Raw genomic sequence first — 17,486 nt, forward strand, 5'->3', positions numbered from 1 at the left:
AAAAAAAAAAAAAAAAAAAAAAAAAAAAAAAACAGATTAGCATCTTTCAGACTCCAGAACAAACACGAACGGGTAAGAAGTCCTCAAGTTGAGCACAGTGCAACAAAATTCCCATTTTGCTCTAGTCCTCACTCGTGCTGAACACAAAAGACCAACAAGCGTATGAAACAGAATAATTAGTTTCTGCCCGGAGAGAGACACAAACAGAATATGAAGCCAAGGGAGGTGAAACCAGAGGCCTGAGCAGCAGGAGCACGAAAGAGAACGTCTAAAGGGTGTGAGAGGCTGCAGGGGACAAGGCAGCACCAGCAGGAGGGCCACAACTCGGGGCTGGAAAGGCAGGTAAAAGTCCCGTCGGGATGGCAAATGGGGACATTTGGATTTTTATCCTGAAGGCAAAGGAGAGATACTGAAGGGTCTTAAGAATGAGTTGCTCCGATTTCCACTGAATAAAAGCACTCTCATGTGGAATAGTGTGGCAGACAGTTCGAAAAGAAGAAAAGCAGCAGGAAGATGGGTTAGAAAGAAGTTCTAATGGCTCAAGAAAAATGATAAAAATCTTAACTAAAGATGTGGCAGTGAGGGACAGAGAAAAGGAGAAGCTTTCCATGGACATTTATAAAGTAACAGCCATACGACTGAGTTGCCAAATAGAAAAAGTAGGTGACAGAAAGAAATTGAGACTGATGACCAGGAGGAAAGAGAACATTTTGTGTGTGTGAAGAGGTGCAGGGAAAGGAAGATGCAATGAAATCCATTTTAGACAGAGATTCCTGTGCAGCATCTATCAGAAAAACCCAGCATACAGGTGCATAAAAGGATCTAGAGCTTGGAAAAGATTTTTAGAGTTTTATGCTAAAAAAAAAAAAAAGAAAGAAAAGAAAAAATCAATTTGATGGTCATCAGCATTTCAGCAGTTGAAGACTTCAGTGAAGATGAGGTTATCAGGGAAAGGCTGCAGAATGAGAAAAGATGGTGAAGACAGACCTCTGGGGAAGAGGCAGGGAAAGCAGCCTCCAAAGGAGATTAAGGCATATCCAAAAAGGTAGGAGAAAGACAGCAAAGGAGAGGAGTGTTTAAGATGATGGCAGGCAACAGTCAAATGCTACAGGGCTGTCAGGTAGGACAAAGCCTCTCGAATTTGGCCATTAGGAGGCCACTGGTGGCTGCCACCAGTGGGATAGGGGAGTGGCCCAGGCACAACCATCCTGCAACCGGCTGAGAGCAGATGGGAGGAGAGGACGCAGAATGTTTACCTGCTCCCATGTCCAGAGTTTTGGCTTTGAAGGGAACAAGAAAGTAGTAATTAGAGTAACACAGGAGTGAAGAAGGCTTTGTTTTGCTCTTTAAGCTGGGAAAGGCCTAAATGTAGCTATAGACTATTAGGAAAGGCCTGAGCGATGGGGGACAGGTTTAAGGTTACCAAATACCAAAGTGGGGGGGGATACAGAGGAAGGACATGGGGAAGACCACCTCGTTCTGTGAGATCAAAGGCAGAGAGGAAAATAGTGGTGTAGATAAGGTTTGTGGTTTTTCTGTTGCTGTTTTTGTTCATTTGGGGTTTTTTTTGAGCCATTGTAGAGGAAAAGAACTCAGAGAATTCAGCCTGGCGTCTTCCTTTTTCTAAAATGCAAAAAGGCTGAAGGCCTCAGAGCAAACCACACAGCCACCAAGACCAAAACTGAGTTTTAATCGTCCTCTTATTTGACTGTCCCACCCTATATTTGCATGATTCATCAGGTGCCAACATGAAGGCAAGGCCACATAGAAAAACAGAGTGCTCATAATTCAGTAAACAGAAGTGTTACACAAATCATCATCGCTCCACGGAAACCATGTTTTGTGGTAGATGGAGGACTGGAACTAGGAGCCAGATAGGAACCCCCATCTCAGCCACTTACTAGCGTAAATCATTAAGCTTCTGAGAGACTTAACTCCATGGCATGTAAAATAGTGATTCATGCCAACTGCCCTGCCAAGTCATAAAGTTGCTGTGACAATCAAGAGAGAAACAAATAAGTGCTCTGGGGACAGAGGACGGTCAGGGGGGTGGGTAGTAAAATACTGCAGAGGGTATAAGTTTTTACAAAGTGACACATGCACACCAGAGACTGCCAAGCCACGGGAATGTGGCTGTTTAGAGTGAGCTCACCCAGGTCCTAAGCCATCCGGCAGGGGTGGGAGGGGGAAATGTTGAGCACAGGGAAGGCTTAATACCTTGGCAAACCAGTTCTTAGAGGCTTAATAGCCTCTAAGCAAATGCTCTCTTTCCCTGGGCTTTTTATGTATTTATATTTAATACTTAAAAAAGAAATCAAATTTTCAGGGCTTTATCCACCTAAAACATCTTAACTAAGAATTTAAGGACTCCCCTCAATCTGATCCCACCTACATATCTAAAGTATAGTGCTCCCTCATTATCTGTAGGGTTCCAGGGGCACCCCTCCCCCTCCCAACCCACCCTGCAGACACCAAAATCTGAGGATACTCAAGTCCCTGATATATTTTAAAAAAAAAAAATTGTTTTAATTTTTGGCAGCTGGCTGGTCTAGGGATCTGAACCCTTGATCTTGGTGTTATAACACCTCACTCCAAGTGAGCAACCAGCCAACCCTAGGATATAAAATGGCGTAGTATTTGCATATAACCTATGCACATCCTCCCATATACTTTTTTTTTTGAGAAGACATATTATCATTTATTTAACCTGTCTCCTATAGATGGATTGTTTTCAGTCTTTTATTACAAACCATATTGCAAAAAATAGCCTCATACATACGACATTTCAGACATGTACAGGTATATCTATAGGGTAAATGTCCAGAACAGGGACTGGTGGGTTAAAGAATAAATACATGTGTAATCTTGATGAAGATTAGCAAATCACCCTCCATAGAAGTTGTACTATTGTTCACTCCACCATTCCTCAAAGCTTCACCAACAGTGTGTGTTATCCAGCATCTGCATTTTTGCCTATCTATAGGTAAGAAAGATAATCTCAATGTACTGTCAATTAGCCTTTTTCTTATGAGTAAAGTTGACCATCTTTTTACATGTTAAAAAACATATTGCTTTATCTATATACTATTTACTCATGTCCTTTGTCCATTTCTCTCTTAGAATGGTAGTCTTGATTTCCAATGGAAATTCACCCTTTGTCTACCTGAGTAGCAAACATTTTTTCCCAGTTTGTCATTTGTCTTTTGAATTTTCCACAGTGCTTTTTTTTTTCCCCTTCTTCCAATTGGATCACTATTTTAGGAGCTACTACCCATCTTTAGCTGCAGGTCCTGGCCTTCTCTGGTATGATAGATCCCAAATTTCTCCTGTATCTCCAGACTGCATTTTGCCACCAGGGTAATGATGATGACTCTGTTCCACTGTCCAGAGTGCCAGGAACACATTCCCTGTGATATTTAGGGTATCCCCTCCAAAACAGGGAATATGCTCCTCGATGTCACTAATGTAATAACTGAAGATGTGGGCCAGTTTATCCATGTCATGTTCCTACTTGCAGGTCAGACTGAACCTGTCCATTAATGCTGTAAATCCCATAACGTGGACACCTAGGAGGACGCCCTGGGACATGGTAAGCTTGGGTTCTGATCCCCGCAGCTTCCTGAAGACCAGCAACTCAGGAAGCAGTGCCACCAACCGGGCTTCCAATGACCAAAGAGGCAGTACCACCTCCCGCTTGCCAGTCGCCATGGTTGCGCTGGGGCTGCCCCATCCCATATACTTTAAATCATCTCCAGATTACTTATAATACCTGATACAATATAAATACCATGTAAGCAGCTGTTTGTTACATTGTATTGTTTAGGGAACAGTGACAAAAAAGTCTGTATGTATTCAGTACAGATGCAACCATCTATTTTTACTTTTTTGTATATTTTCCACCTGTGGTTGGTTGAATCCATGGATGTGCAACCCACAGATATGAAGGGCCAACTGTATACTCCAAAAAAACAAGTTAATATGCTCAGAGTCTTACTACCTCCCCAACATCACTAATTCCTCGTTTTGATAACCCCCTGTCCAAATTCGTTTTCTTAAAGCCCAGTTCAAATTTCAACTCTACTCACTCCCACCCCCACCAATTTAACTCTTACTATGTACGAGGCACTGTTCTAAGCACTTCATATGGATTATCTCAGTCTATCAGACCCACTTTACAGATGAATAAACTGACAACACAGTAAGGTTAAGTTCCTTGTCCAAAGTCTCACAGAATTATAACCCTGTGCTACAATGTTTGCCATGAAGCCAAAGTAACTTTTTTATTAATGATTCTTGTTCTTGTCTAATTTATTCAACAAGTAACTAAAGAACTTCAAACACTGGCTCCATCTCGCCAAGCAGACTCATCTCTCCATCGCTCCCCTTGCCCACACCCAATCTCCTGGAACTCTAAGCCCAACTCCTCCTATGAAACTTCTCACCATGCCCAGCTTCTATGTCTTTTCTCTCCCTAAACCTTTAGCCTGGAATGTACTTTCACCAATACCCAAGTGCTTCAAAAGTCAACTCTTAATAAAAAAAAAAAAATGTACAGGGCTGGCCAGTTAGCTTAGTCCATTAGAGTGTGGTGTTATAACACCAAAATCAAGAGTTTGGATCCCCTTACCCACCAGCCACCAAAAAAAAAAAAAAAAACAGCTTCCTGTCTCAGTAAAATAGGGGGATAATAGTGCTGACCTTAGTCCATTAGAGTGTGGTGTTATAACACCAAAATCAAGAGTTTGGATCCCCTTACCCACCAGCCACCAAAAAAAAAAAAAAGTACAGCTTCCTGTCTCAGTAAAATAGGGTGATAATAGTGCTGACCACATGGGATCATTGGGAGGATTAAATGAGTTTGTACACATAAACCATTTTGAACAGTTATCACCATAAAGTGAACAATGAAACAGTACCAGCATTATATTGCTGTATCAATAGTTCCATACTATCTTTTTTATACTTATTATACTTGGCATTTTTATGCTACGTCATATTAAGTTTACTGTGTATGTCTTTCTCTCCCATTAGCTTCCTTTATATCTAGTGGGTGCTCATATATTTGTTGACTGAAAAGACAGAAACCTAGAATGTAACATGTGAATCCTTCTATTACTAAACTGTTCCCGACAGGGAAGAGTTCAACATTTTATAAGAATGTCTATTATTTGACAATAGGAAAAATAATTTCTTCAGATGTTCTCCAGCATGAAAAAAATGTTGGAAATAAATTATACCATGGAATTCTGTGGGGAAAAAAATTAATTTAATAGCGAATATTTGCTTTGTGGTAAAGTGTTTTAAAAATTAAACTCTAAGGAAAAAGAGAAGCCATTAAGATAGAGGCTGTAAGAATAACTGCAAGACATATAAAAAAAGGATGTTTTCCTTTCTTAATTCATGCAGTCCAATTCAAAGCTCCAAATTCTTGCCCAATTTGAATTCTCAGAGTTCTATTACTTGTAAATTCGGATTAAAAAAAACCTAAGGTGGGCCGGCCCGGTGGCTCACTGGGTAAGTGCGCCGCTTGGGAAGCGCGGCGGCGCTCCCGCCCGAGGGTTCGGATCCCACATACAGACCGGTTCCCGCTCACTGGCTGAGCGAGGCGCGGGGGCAACACCGAGGGTTGCGATCCCGTTGCCGGACAAAAAAAAAAAAAAAAAAAAAAAAAAAAAACCTAAGGTGATTTATCTAAAAGATAGAGCTAGAAATAGGACCTCTAATTACTTAAATACTGAGGCCCCTAGATTAAAACATTAAACCTCAAAACCCTTCAGCCAAAGGGATTATAGGAGATTAGAACCGGCTTGACAAATTACCACGGGTTAGGGGGAAAAAAAATGCAGACAGAAAGTAGGCCAAGCTTAAATAGGAAATGAAATGAAGTTCAAGAGAAAACTAATGATGTGTGTGGACCCTGAACCTCTCATGGGGAAAAAATTGTCAATTTCCTAATTTCAACAATTAAAAAAAGGAACAAAATCAATGTAAAAATAGCTGCTTATAGTGTCTTGGAAAATGTGAACATGCAAAGTTAACCTTGGAAAATGATTTTCAAACAGCTCTTGGCAACTGGAGCGGAGAAATACAAGGCCAAAAAGTAAACTTGTTATGATAACATGAACCAGGATCCTCTTAGGAGGAATTCTGTTTAAATACCTCATGAGTTGGTCACCACCACCAAAACAGCCGAAATCAAAACCACTCAGTCATCAACAGTACTCCCCTTGGTATATCTAGTTCTCTGTCCCTGAAGATTATCAATTGGCTCAAAATAAAACACAATTAATCTGGAAAGGAGCTAAAATGACTCGGAGTGGCTCTGAGAGAGCCTGGGAGAGCGCACAGTCTGGGAAGATCCCAAAGAGTTTAATGTCTACGGCTTGGCAAAGTCACAACTTGAGAAACCCAGGGGGGATCCAATAACCATCCACAAACATCTCAAGTGTGAAAACAATGAGGAACAGGAATTTTTTATCCTGGTACCAAATGTACTTCTGGCATTTTTGAGAAGGAACAGAAAGTAAAATGCACAATGAAAATAATTCCAATTAATACCACCCAAAGAGATTTCCCAGTTTCAATTTTTTGCTTTCCTCTTGGGCTATTATAAGCAATCCTATTCTTTGCACTATCTCATTGCTAGCAATTTTAGAGCTTTTCAAAATATTTTGCCTATAAAAACTAAAAGATTTCCTTCAGAGTTTGCAATATTTCTTCAAAAAATTGCCAGGTTGCAGAAATTAAAGGTGGCAGCCTCTACCCAGCTCTGACAGTTTCTTTTGAAACTGAAAATCTGAATTCTCCAGTTTATAAATACTGGCTTAAAGGAAAAGGAAAAAGAAAAAGAAAACACATTATACAAGCAAAATGAAATAGTCTGCAGGCCAAATCTAGCTCTAGGGCTGCCTGTTTGCAGCATCTGCTCTAAAACATGTCAGTCACTAGCTACTATTTTTAAACTTCTATATTTAGATCTTTTCAGGTCTAAAATTTAGCCAACCTCTAAGCAGACACAGATTACTGACTCTTCGTGATTTTTGTTATGTGGTTTTGAAGTCATCTGCTCCAGCCATCATCAGGGAACTCAGTTCAGATAACCTTGCTTTGCTATCAATTTTCTAAGGTAAACATTTAATTCAGGTAGGTCTGCCCAAGTTAACTGAACTCTAACTCACGAAATCTAATAATAGATTTGCTATAATAAAAATTTGCTATAATAAAGTTACCGCAATAAAAAATATTTTTAGAAAACAGAACCTGAAAAGCTAGGTAAGACTGTATCAGAATCTTCTACTTTCCCCATAAACTTGAAAATGTTGTGGGAAGGAAAAAGGAAACCATGAACTATGGAGGTAGAAAGAATAGCCTTGGGGGTCCACTTTGGTGGCAGTTCTCCCTTGAGACTACTCTGATGTCCTACTCAAGACATTAACTGAGCACGTTCCTTTTGTCTGAGACATATAAGGGGGAATCTTGAAACACTGGGAAGAGGGACCCGTCTCTAATTCTCTATGGCCTAGTAGCAATTCTGGAACAGTTTCATTTCCAGGCTATAGAACAAACTTCATTGGAATCACAGATACAGATTCCTCAGCCCACCTAAGGTAGGGCCTGAGAATTTTTATTTTTTAACAATTTATTTTGGTTTTTGGCAGCTGGCCAGTACAAGGTTCCAAAACTCTTTACCTTGGTGTTATAACACCACACTCTAACCAACTGAGCTAATTGGCCAGCCCACAATTTGCATTTTTAACAGCTTCCCCAGATGATTCTGAGGTGCCACACCAAGTTTCAGAATGAATGAAAATTCCCCTTTGACATACAGTACTGGGCAGGAGCTAGGACTTCTTGTAACGGTCTCTGTACACCACATGGCACACCACTGGCACATGCTATTCCCTTTGCCTGGAACACTACTGCTGCTCCTTAACCCCCCACACCCCTCACTTTGGTCACCCCTACTCACCTTCAGGTCTCACTTAAATAGTACTCCCTCAGAGAATCCTTCTCCGAGCTCCTTAGTTCTTGGTCAGTCTTCCTTTACTAATCTCATAATAGCATGTAGTTTCCATTATATTACTTGTCAAATTTACACATTGACCTGAGTAGTTATTTGAAGAATGTCAGTTTCTGACTGGACAGTGAAGGTCCAAGAGGATTGGAACCAGCTGGTTTTGCCCACCACTGTAACCCCATCCCCAGCACTAGGCCTGGCACCCAGGAGGTGCTCAAGATGTTTTGGTTAAAAGTTGCTGAATCGATGACGCAAAAGAGCGAGCTGTTTAACTGTGTTTTCAGTGGCACATCAGCAGGATAAGCACCATCGGCACACCCGAAAGTAAACCACCCGAAAGTTTAGATCGTTTCATAATAGGGAAGTCCCTCCTTTTGAGGTTTAAGATAATAAGAGAGCTAAATGTGGAAGTAGGAAAGAATGTTTACACATGTGACTGTAAAGTGAATCACTATTACAATTTTCCACCATGGGTCAATTCACACCAATGTTAGGCTGGCTGTTTACTGAAAGTTGAAGTTTCAACTTAAGAGCTGCAATGAATCAAAGTGGTCCAACAATGAATTCACAGCTGCAGGTAACCCTTGGGGTCTTGGAAATTAGACCAAAGCATTTGGTAGCAAAACATTCCTACCTGATGTCATGAAATAGCACAAAGGAAAGAGCAACTGATTGTGGAAATCACTCACAATCAGTACTAAAAGCCAAATTTATCTGGAGGGGGATGAAGTGGGACCATGTAAGACTTCTTATGCACACCTGCCCTGTCCCAAAGCTCTAAACACCTACCATATCCAAACAAATCCCAAATATGTTATTTCCAGACCTGACATTTTCCCAGAGTTGGACTGGTATTTGTAACTGCCACTTGTCATCTCTACCAGGATATATAACAGCATCTCAAACTGAAAATATGATTATCCAGAGCTCTTGGTTTTCCTGGTCATCTCCTTCTCAGTAGCTGGCATCACCCCATCATCTGTACCTTTCCAATAACATCTACCAGCCTTCTTTGTTGCTTCACTTTCCCTCACCTCAGGCCTCTCCTATCTCCAATCAACCACAAAAGCCCTATCAGCTCCCCATCAAATACATCCAGGATTTGTCCACTTGTCACCATATCCACTGCTACTACCCTAACTCCACACCATCATTTCTCACCTCCCAACCAGTCCCCCTACTTCCACCCTCACCCCTCCAACCCATTTCTCCCCCCAGGAACCAGAGTAATCATTTTCAAAAAAGAAAGTAGTTATATCACTCCCCTGCTCAAAATCCTCCAGTGGTTTCCATGCGCACTTAATGACATCCAAATGTCTTGGACCACATGGCCTTGCATGTCTCACTCCTGCCCATGCCTCCAATCCCATCTCACATCCTCCCCCTCTCTGCAGTCCAGCCATACTCCCCTCGTTTCTGCTCTTAACAAGGTCATTCCTTTTCCCAAATTCAAGTCTCAGCACTTCTGGTTTCCTCTGAGTGAAATGAACCACATCTTTTAACTCTGCATCCTCCATGTCTCAGCCACAGGGCCCTCTGCTGACCACTCTTCTTAAAACAGCCTCCTCCGGCTCTTCTCAGTCTCACCAACCTCCTTACTTCCTGCAGCACTCTTATCAAAGCCTGTAATTCTTGTTTATATATCAATTATCAATGTCTCCATTAGAACAAAAGGTCTATGAAAGCTCGGACCTGTCTAGCTTGATCTCAGCTATACAACCAGGGCCTGACACGCAGTGGGGGGTTAATACCCATTTAATGAATGAGTAAATAAAAGAAAACAAAGGATGGAAAAGACAAAGTCCAACTCCTCTGGTCAAAAATACACACATCTCACCACCATTACCACTGCTGCCACTAATGCTGCCAACTAGGATTCTAGCTCTGGCTCTGATATTAACTATAACTTTTAGCAAAATTAAGTGATTTCACCCTTGTAGACCTTATTTCCAAAATGAAATGGCTGTGTTTAGCTTTAAAATATTAAACTGATAAGAACAGGTGCTACACTTGATCTTAGCCAAAAGGCCAAGAAGTGATGCTTTACAGTTCTAATATTCTAAATTCAGTGTACAATTTCATACCCCCATCTCTGTTTATTCCATTTCTCCTTTTCAATGAAAGGCCTTTTACATAAATCCTGTATCTAAAACCTGTGTCTGGGCATTACCCCCCCGATCCCCCTTGCACCCCCCAGCTTTGAGGTCCACATTCATGAACACTCATACAGAGATACCATGGTTTCTCTCTCATTTGTTATTCTCAGACAGAAAGACAGATATAAAGATCTCATCCTTCCAATTGGGCAGGCCCAGCTCTGATGTGGCAACTCTGCAGCTGGAAGGCATCCACATGAGATCACCAAGTCCTGGCCCTGCCCTCAGAGAGGTCATTTCACACTGCTATACATCTTCCAGTTGACACAAAAACTAAAACTGACACTCCCAGAGAAAACCAAGTGCAGATTTTTGTGGTACAGGCCTCTCTTTAGTCAGAATATTGACCTTTTGATAATTTTTTCCTTTAGGATCTTAGGAAAGACCTAAGGTTTAACTGTGAAAATGACATATCCCTTAGACAAAAAAAAAAAAAAAAAAAAAAAAAAAAAAAAAAAAAAAAAAAAAAAAATACCAAACATCTTGTTTATGCTCTGCTGTCATTTTTTTCCCCAAGAAAACCAAATTGCCTTATAAAGTTAAAGTTTCTGAGCAATTGCCATAAAATTTGTTTGAGTACCAACTAAAATATAAAACTAAGTACTTTCCGTGTGGTGAAAGAATAGAGAGCAATGTAAGGAATTCACACTTATGTGGCTTGAGAATGAAGGAGCTCCAAAAAAGACACGGCTACTTTCCTGTTTGGATTCAGTTTTAAAATACTGTTTCATGAGGGGGTAGAGGGAGTGGCAAATGAAACAAACTGCAAAACCCAAAACCATCCTCACACTCAGAGACAGGAAAAGAGAATCTCCTCTGATTTACCTTCAGACCAATCAAGCAACTGAAGGAAAACCACTTAGCTCCATCCAATTGCTCCTTCTCTCAGCTCTACCAACAGCCAACTGTCTCTTCTGTCCCACCTCCAAAAATAACCCAGGATATTGCTAATATTAGGGTTCTGTATTCAAAGTTCACCTGTTCTAAGGTTAATTCCCTGCTTTTTTTGGTCTCCCATCTTTATGCTTTTCCTGGGTTCACCAATATATTAAAATTTCGGATTTTAAATTCAATTTACACTTTTTGAGAACATTTTTAAAATATCCATTTTGGGGCCGGCCTGTGGCTCACTCGGGTGAGTGCGGTGCTGATAGCACCAAGGCCCCGGGTTTAGATCCCATATAGGGATGGCTGGTTGGCTCACTGGCTGAGCGTGGTGCTGACAACACCAAGTCAAGGGTTAAGATCCCCTTACCGGTCATCTTTTAAAAAAATATATGTATATCCATTTTGTTGGGTGTGTTAACAGAAAATTAGTGCTAAGTCCATGAAATGTGAGATTTTCATTCAAAGAGCTAAATCATATCTAAAACCTAGCCAGAAAAAGCCAACATCACTGCTTCCCAGATTCCCTCTTTATTCCAAGATCTGGGCTTCTAATTCCCCCTAATACAGGTCACCCAGAGCCCTCCATCTGCCTGACCCCCACCAACACCGCCACGGGACTCCCAGGCAGTTGGCATCGCAGTTGCCATTGACATGAGAGCTCATAGAGACCAGGGGAAACCATCGTATGAAAAGGAAAACTGCCCACGGAGGCCACAGATGAAAAGTTCACATCCACTCAGTTTTTGACAGCAGATGCTTTTGTGCCGAGAAAAACCCATTCTCATTAGATGTATGGGGGATTTTGTTCATCTCAAATGTCACTCATCTGAAAATATGCCATGGCCACCGAACAGTTCTATGTCTAAAATATATATTAAACCCAAGAGACTTTAAGACCTTGGAGAAATCTCAATTTGGCTTATTTTCTCTCCTTCCCACCCCCCACCCCAAGAATCTTAAGTTAAAGAGGATCCTCTCCCTGAAACTACTGGGAAACCTACTGGCTGAATTTACACAGGTTCACCGTCTGAAGGCTGACATTTGAAACTTTCTCCAAGCACCTACTAACCAGATAGAGAATGACTGAGTATGTACAAACTAATTGTTTCATGAGTGTAGGCTGATCTCTGCACAAGGCTATAATCTCTCCTGAGGCCCCTGAGACCAATATTCCTTTGGCATTTCATCTTGCACTTAAGCATGTGGTTGAGCATTCGACAGACAATGCAAATACTTGCTACTGTGTTTAAAATTGTTTTAAAGCAATTTTTTTAGTTTTGTTTTTTTTTTTTTTTTTTTACCGATAATACGTGCTTAGGTTCTAAGAGAGTGAAAGCACTTAAATGTATTTCCAGGATCATGTTTCTTTTTTGGAAATAAAATTCAGCTACTTTTTTTTTACCTTCGGACTTTATTTGGTATTGCTTTTTTACTGTTTACCAGCTGTTATAAATAGGTAGTTCAGCCGAGGGGTATTTGGTGCCTGCCTTTACTCTCTATACTGTACTCTCTACATGTTCCATGGATATATATATAGGGCTATGACATAGCATGAAAACAAATGTGCTCACTAAATCCTAGAATGCCATAATTTTAGGATCCCAGCCTTCAAAGAAGAAAATCTTAAAATGGAGTGGAGAATATCCCCTTATCTGGTTTTCTTAAACTAGGAACATACAACAGACCCTATTTAACAAATAAGAGTAAAGCAAAAAACAAAAAAAAAGTTCTTTATTGTCTGAATCATAAGGTCGGCTGACCGTTCTGAAGAGGAATGTCCACTTTACTCTTTATTCTTCCTTCATTCAACCCCTTCCCTCCATCACAGCACAAATGTTCAATACATGGCCCACTGCAGTAATCTCATAATTGAAGTCAGAGGTGCAGCTCTGCAACCTTGGTCATTTCTACCATTTGTTTTATTCCCCACCTTTCTTATTTTTCCTCAGCCCCCAAACAAGTCGCATACTGAAGACATCCTGGGGTAGAACCCCAACCTCCCTCTTCCAAACCAAAGGCTGACACACTGCAAATGAGATTTTTCCCCCCCTGGAAGATAAGGGTTATCTTTCCAGAATCCTGGGGGGAAAAAAAATTTTTTTTTTTTTTTTTAAAGCTTAAGGAATTTTACCTTATGTAAGATTGATATTTGGGTGGCACAAATTCTTTAAGCAATGGATATGCAAATTAGAATATTTATGCAATAGATGTAACTAAACCACAGACTTTACATTACCACAAGCTTTAAAATTCACTTTAAACATTTCACTTTGCATTACTAATCTTATTTTTGGAGAAACTAATACTACTTTAAAATGTCAGTGATAGGACTTATGCTGATTTTCCCCAAACAAAATGCTGCCATTTATCTACGGAGTAGAAAAGGAATTTTTTCTTGGTTAAAAAAAATGCAGTATTTTGGTTACTTTTAAAACCCATAGTTGAATAACATTCTGTATTATTTTTGTGACTCACTCTCAAATGAGATGTCATCATACACCCACTCTTCTACTTTAGGTGGTAAATTAAAAAATATTAGAAGAGAACCTTAGTTTCAAAGTTCTTACAATTTACAAGGAACAAATCTTTAAAAAATATATATAAAAGACTTTGCTGTGATCTCTTGCTTTTACTTTTTTACGGTTTAGAGCTCAGGAAAAACTAACTGGGGCTGAAGTATCAATCAAAAAAATTTTTTTCTTCACATTGTTGAAAAAGCCAGTGTCCTCCAAAACTGAAAAAGACAGCTCAAAACCTTCCTGAAACTTTCTGGTAATAGAATCATTCTTTATCTTGATTGGGTTGCAGGTTCTACAGGTCTATACATTTTTCAAAACAACTGTATTCTTTTAATCTCTACATGTTACTGTATGTAAATTATGGCTCAATAAAAAGTTTTAAACCTTTCTTCAAATTGCACTTCAATAACTATCATCAGTAATCCATCTCAGACCTGAGCTTTTCATAGGTTAAGATCCTCAAGCCAAAAAGAAATCCCCCTACCCAAAAGCCAGACTCACCTCCCCAACCCCACATCCATCTAAAATCTGTCTTCAAACTGGAATTGCCCAAGATAGGAAACCCACTCACCTCAACTGACTGAGAAGGCATCTTCAGTTTGGTGAGCTTGGCTTTGGCAGGCACTTTCAAGTCTGTTTTTTCAAAGGTCTGTTGTCGGTAGTCCTCTGGCACTGGCTTCAGTTCAGGAGACTCACTAGGAGCCTGATCTTGACCATCCATGGGCCGGACATAAGCTGTGGGCTTCTGCTGCATTGCAACACTTTTTGAGGGGAGCGAGGGGGGAGGAAATGTCTGAGAAGGTGGCTGGGGTGGAGCTACCCCAAGGCTGGCAACTGCCAAACTGTCCTGAGGGGTCTCTGTATCATGGACCTTTACTGTTGGGTCCTTGGGAGATTTGGCTGGGCAGGAGCCTTTATTGCTATTGTTACTGCTGTGAACCTTGCTTCCTTGCATCCTGGGAAGAGTTTGCTGGCTGGAATGCATAGGTGACAAAGGGCGTACTGGGGAAGGCAAAGAGGAGATTAAGGGAGAAAGCTCCTTCTCTGGAGCCGAGTCTGTCATTGAAGCACAGTGGTCTCCAACAGCTCTGTGGTCACCATTTTTGTGATGACTGGAGCTGCACCCCTCCTGACCAAGGCGATCTTGGGTCAGCTGATGTTTGTCTGGTGGGCCACAGCTTTTGGTGTGGAGACCTGACATTGGTTCTGTTCTTGGCTGCGGCATCTTTGGATTGTGGCTAATGTTACCAACAGGAAGTGGTCCAGAGGCGGGAGTGTGAATGGGCTGGTGGTGGACACTAGTGTGGAAGGAGTTGGATGGAATGCGGCTCCCCTTGTCAGGAAATAAAGGATATTTCTGTTTTCCCAACCTATTTTCAGAAGCATCCAAGCAATGAGGGTGAGACTTGGTATTAAGGAACTCCTTCATTTCTTCATAGCTTCCCAACATGTTCTGTATTCGACTAGATAGTTCATCACCTTTCGCTGTCTGGAAAAAAAAAAAAAAGCAACAGTTAGATACTGAGTTAAAAAAAAAAAAAAAGAAAGGAAAACCATGATTTAATAAACTATGTTACGTAATATTTTTAAGGAAAAAACCCTCAATTAAAAAAAAAAAAAAGCAACAGTTAGATACTGAGTTAAAAAAAAAAAAAAGTAAGGAAAACCATGATTTAATAAACTATGTTACGTAATATTTTTAAGGAAAAAACCCTCAATTTAATATGTAACATACAGAATTTAATGTGTAGTTTTAACCCAATTCCTCTGTTGAGAAGCCTGTCATGAACACACATCACTAATTACAAGAAACTAACATTACAAAAGAAAACTACAAACTTTAGTTAATTCTGACTAACAATGTTCAGATCATTTCATATTTTGTTTTCAAAAACCACCTCTAGGATACGGTACCTCATATTCAGTTGTGACTCGTCTGAACTCAATTACATTGAGTCATTTTATCAGAATCCGATATTGTAATAAACCAGACTTTCATCTAATATACAGTAAATACCTTGTAGGGCTCTCCAAAAAGGGGAATCTTTTCAGGAAATGCCTCTTTCTCTTGGTGAGCTTCCTGGTTGCGTCTTTCCTTCTCTCTAATTTGAAGCAGGTTTCTGTTGTCATTGTACAAGCTGTTTCAGATGCCACAAAAGAACAAAAACGATAAAATTTATCAGTACTATCCAAGTTTTGTTACACATGTGTGGAGGGAGGTGAGGACAGGCCTGGGAAGAGGCGATGATAAAAGATGTGATTTAAAGAAAGCATAATTTCCTTAATCCACTCCTAGACTGAGGCCTTGCGCCCTCCAGCTTCGGGTCCCAGCTCCAGAAACCCAGGCGTTCACTCTGGGCCACAGCCTCCATCATGGATCAGGATGACTCCAGACTGAACAGTTTTTTATAGGCAGTGGTGGAACTGAAGCAAGATTAATGATATTTTTACTTTCAGCTTGCAAAATAGGGGGTAAAGGTGGAAGCTTTTCATCTGAAGTCAGCAGGATATAAACTTTAAAAAGGCTGTTTTCCTGGATCAGTAGCGTACACTTTGGAAGATTAAAATCAAAAGGCTTATTTCATAATTAAAAGATTACCGGGCACCCAAAACAGCATTTATTCTTAGCTCACTCTACTGGGAGTGTCTTAGGCACGTAAACCCAAAAAAATGATTTTTATTTCTCATTTCAAATGTCAAGGATGAGAAAATCCAATTATGGATGTCAGCTCTACCTACTGAGAATTCCTTATAATCTGATTGCTCTAAACCACATAACACCATATCATAAATCATCAGCCCTGGCACCAAAGTGGTTAAAATGCATTCACTGAGAAACAAATCACAGAAATGGAGACCAAAAGAAGTTTTAGCTGGCATATAATCCAAAAGGGGGCTTGCCACCCTGTCAGCAACACAGGCCACTCCCTCCTTACCCTCTCATGTGATATAATAAAGAAAGAAAATAAGAACTGTAGAAAGACTTTTGTCTTCATAAACTTGCTTTTAGGGAATCTACTGAATCTTTTTTTCTAGCACTATTTGAATAGGAAAATATTCACTTGTCTCACTTAGACTTTATGCACCTGTAGAAAATCTACCCCTGATGGTAGACAGCCTCCCCACCTCCTTTCCCAGCTTCTTTGCTCCCTTCTGACTTATCCCCTGATTTCCTCTGGCAAGAGCCTACTGATCTCCCTCCCTCCCCCACATCTTATCCCTCTAATTCAGCCTTCTCATGAAAAGAAACCCAATTGAATGCCCTGGTTCTCAAGTCACTATCCATATTTTTAAAAAGCAAGCATTTGATGGATCTACTACAGAATAAACTAAGTCCTTTCTTTGGTATTAAAATTTCCCCATAATTTGGTACAGATCTACTACAGAAATTATGCCAATACGCCCCTGCAGGCCTGCCACATACATTTCCCAAACATACCCTGTAAATTACAGCCTCTTGCTCCAATCCTGCCCAGACACGCTTTATGGAAAGATAACCAATTCTTCCAGGACCAGCTTACCTAGGAGGCACACTTACAACCCACCTAGTATATTTCAGGCACTCCAGACTACTTCCTGTTCCTCAGTGATATGCTACACTTTGATGCTTTCATTCCAATCACACAAATTTCCACTGCTTCTCTCTCAACCACACACCCCCATCCCATTTTCAGCTTCCAGCAAAATCTCTGGGGTGATTCAAATGTTACCGCATTCTGGGGCCGGCCCGGTGGCGCAATGGATAGTGCGCCGCTTGAGAAGCGCAGCAGCGCTCCCGCCCGAGGGTTCGGATCCCACATACAGACCGGTTCCCACTCACTGGCTGAGCGAGGCGCGGGAGCAACACCGAGGGTTACGATCCCGTTGCCGGTCCCCTGTCCGGTACGGGGGCAACACTGAGGGTTG

At 40.8% G+C, this 17,486-nt stretch overlaps 1 protein-coding gene across 1 annotated transcript in view; it reads right to left on the minus strand.

Annotated features, from left to right (window-relative positions):
* The window catches only part of AFF1 (AF4/FMR2 family, member 1), an 88,066-nt gene extending 72,349 nt beyond the window's left edge, over positions 1-15,717 (minus strand). Inside the window, exons 1-2 of the mRNA XM_008585166.1 lie at positions 15,598-15,717; positions 14,152-15,069 (exon numbers count right to left, since the gene is read on the minus strand). Coding sequence (XP_008583388.1) covers positions 14,152-15,030 — 879 coding nt within the window. The 5' untranslated portion in view covers positions 15,031-15,069; positions 15,598-15,717. The remainder of the gene's footprint in view (positions 1-14,151; positions 15,070-15,597) is intronic.
* Between the last annotated feature and the right edge of the window lie 1,769 nt (positions 15,718-17,486).

This window comes from Galeopterus variegatus, unplaced genomic scaffold, assembly GCF_000696425.1.
Source record: "Galeopterus variegatus unplaced genomic scaffold, G_variegatus-3.0.2 Scaffold3474, whole genome shotgun sequence".
NCBI lineage: Eukaryota > Metazoa > Chordata > Mammalia > Dermoptera > Cynocephalidae > Galeopterus > Galeopterus variegatus.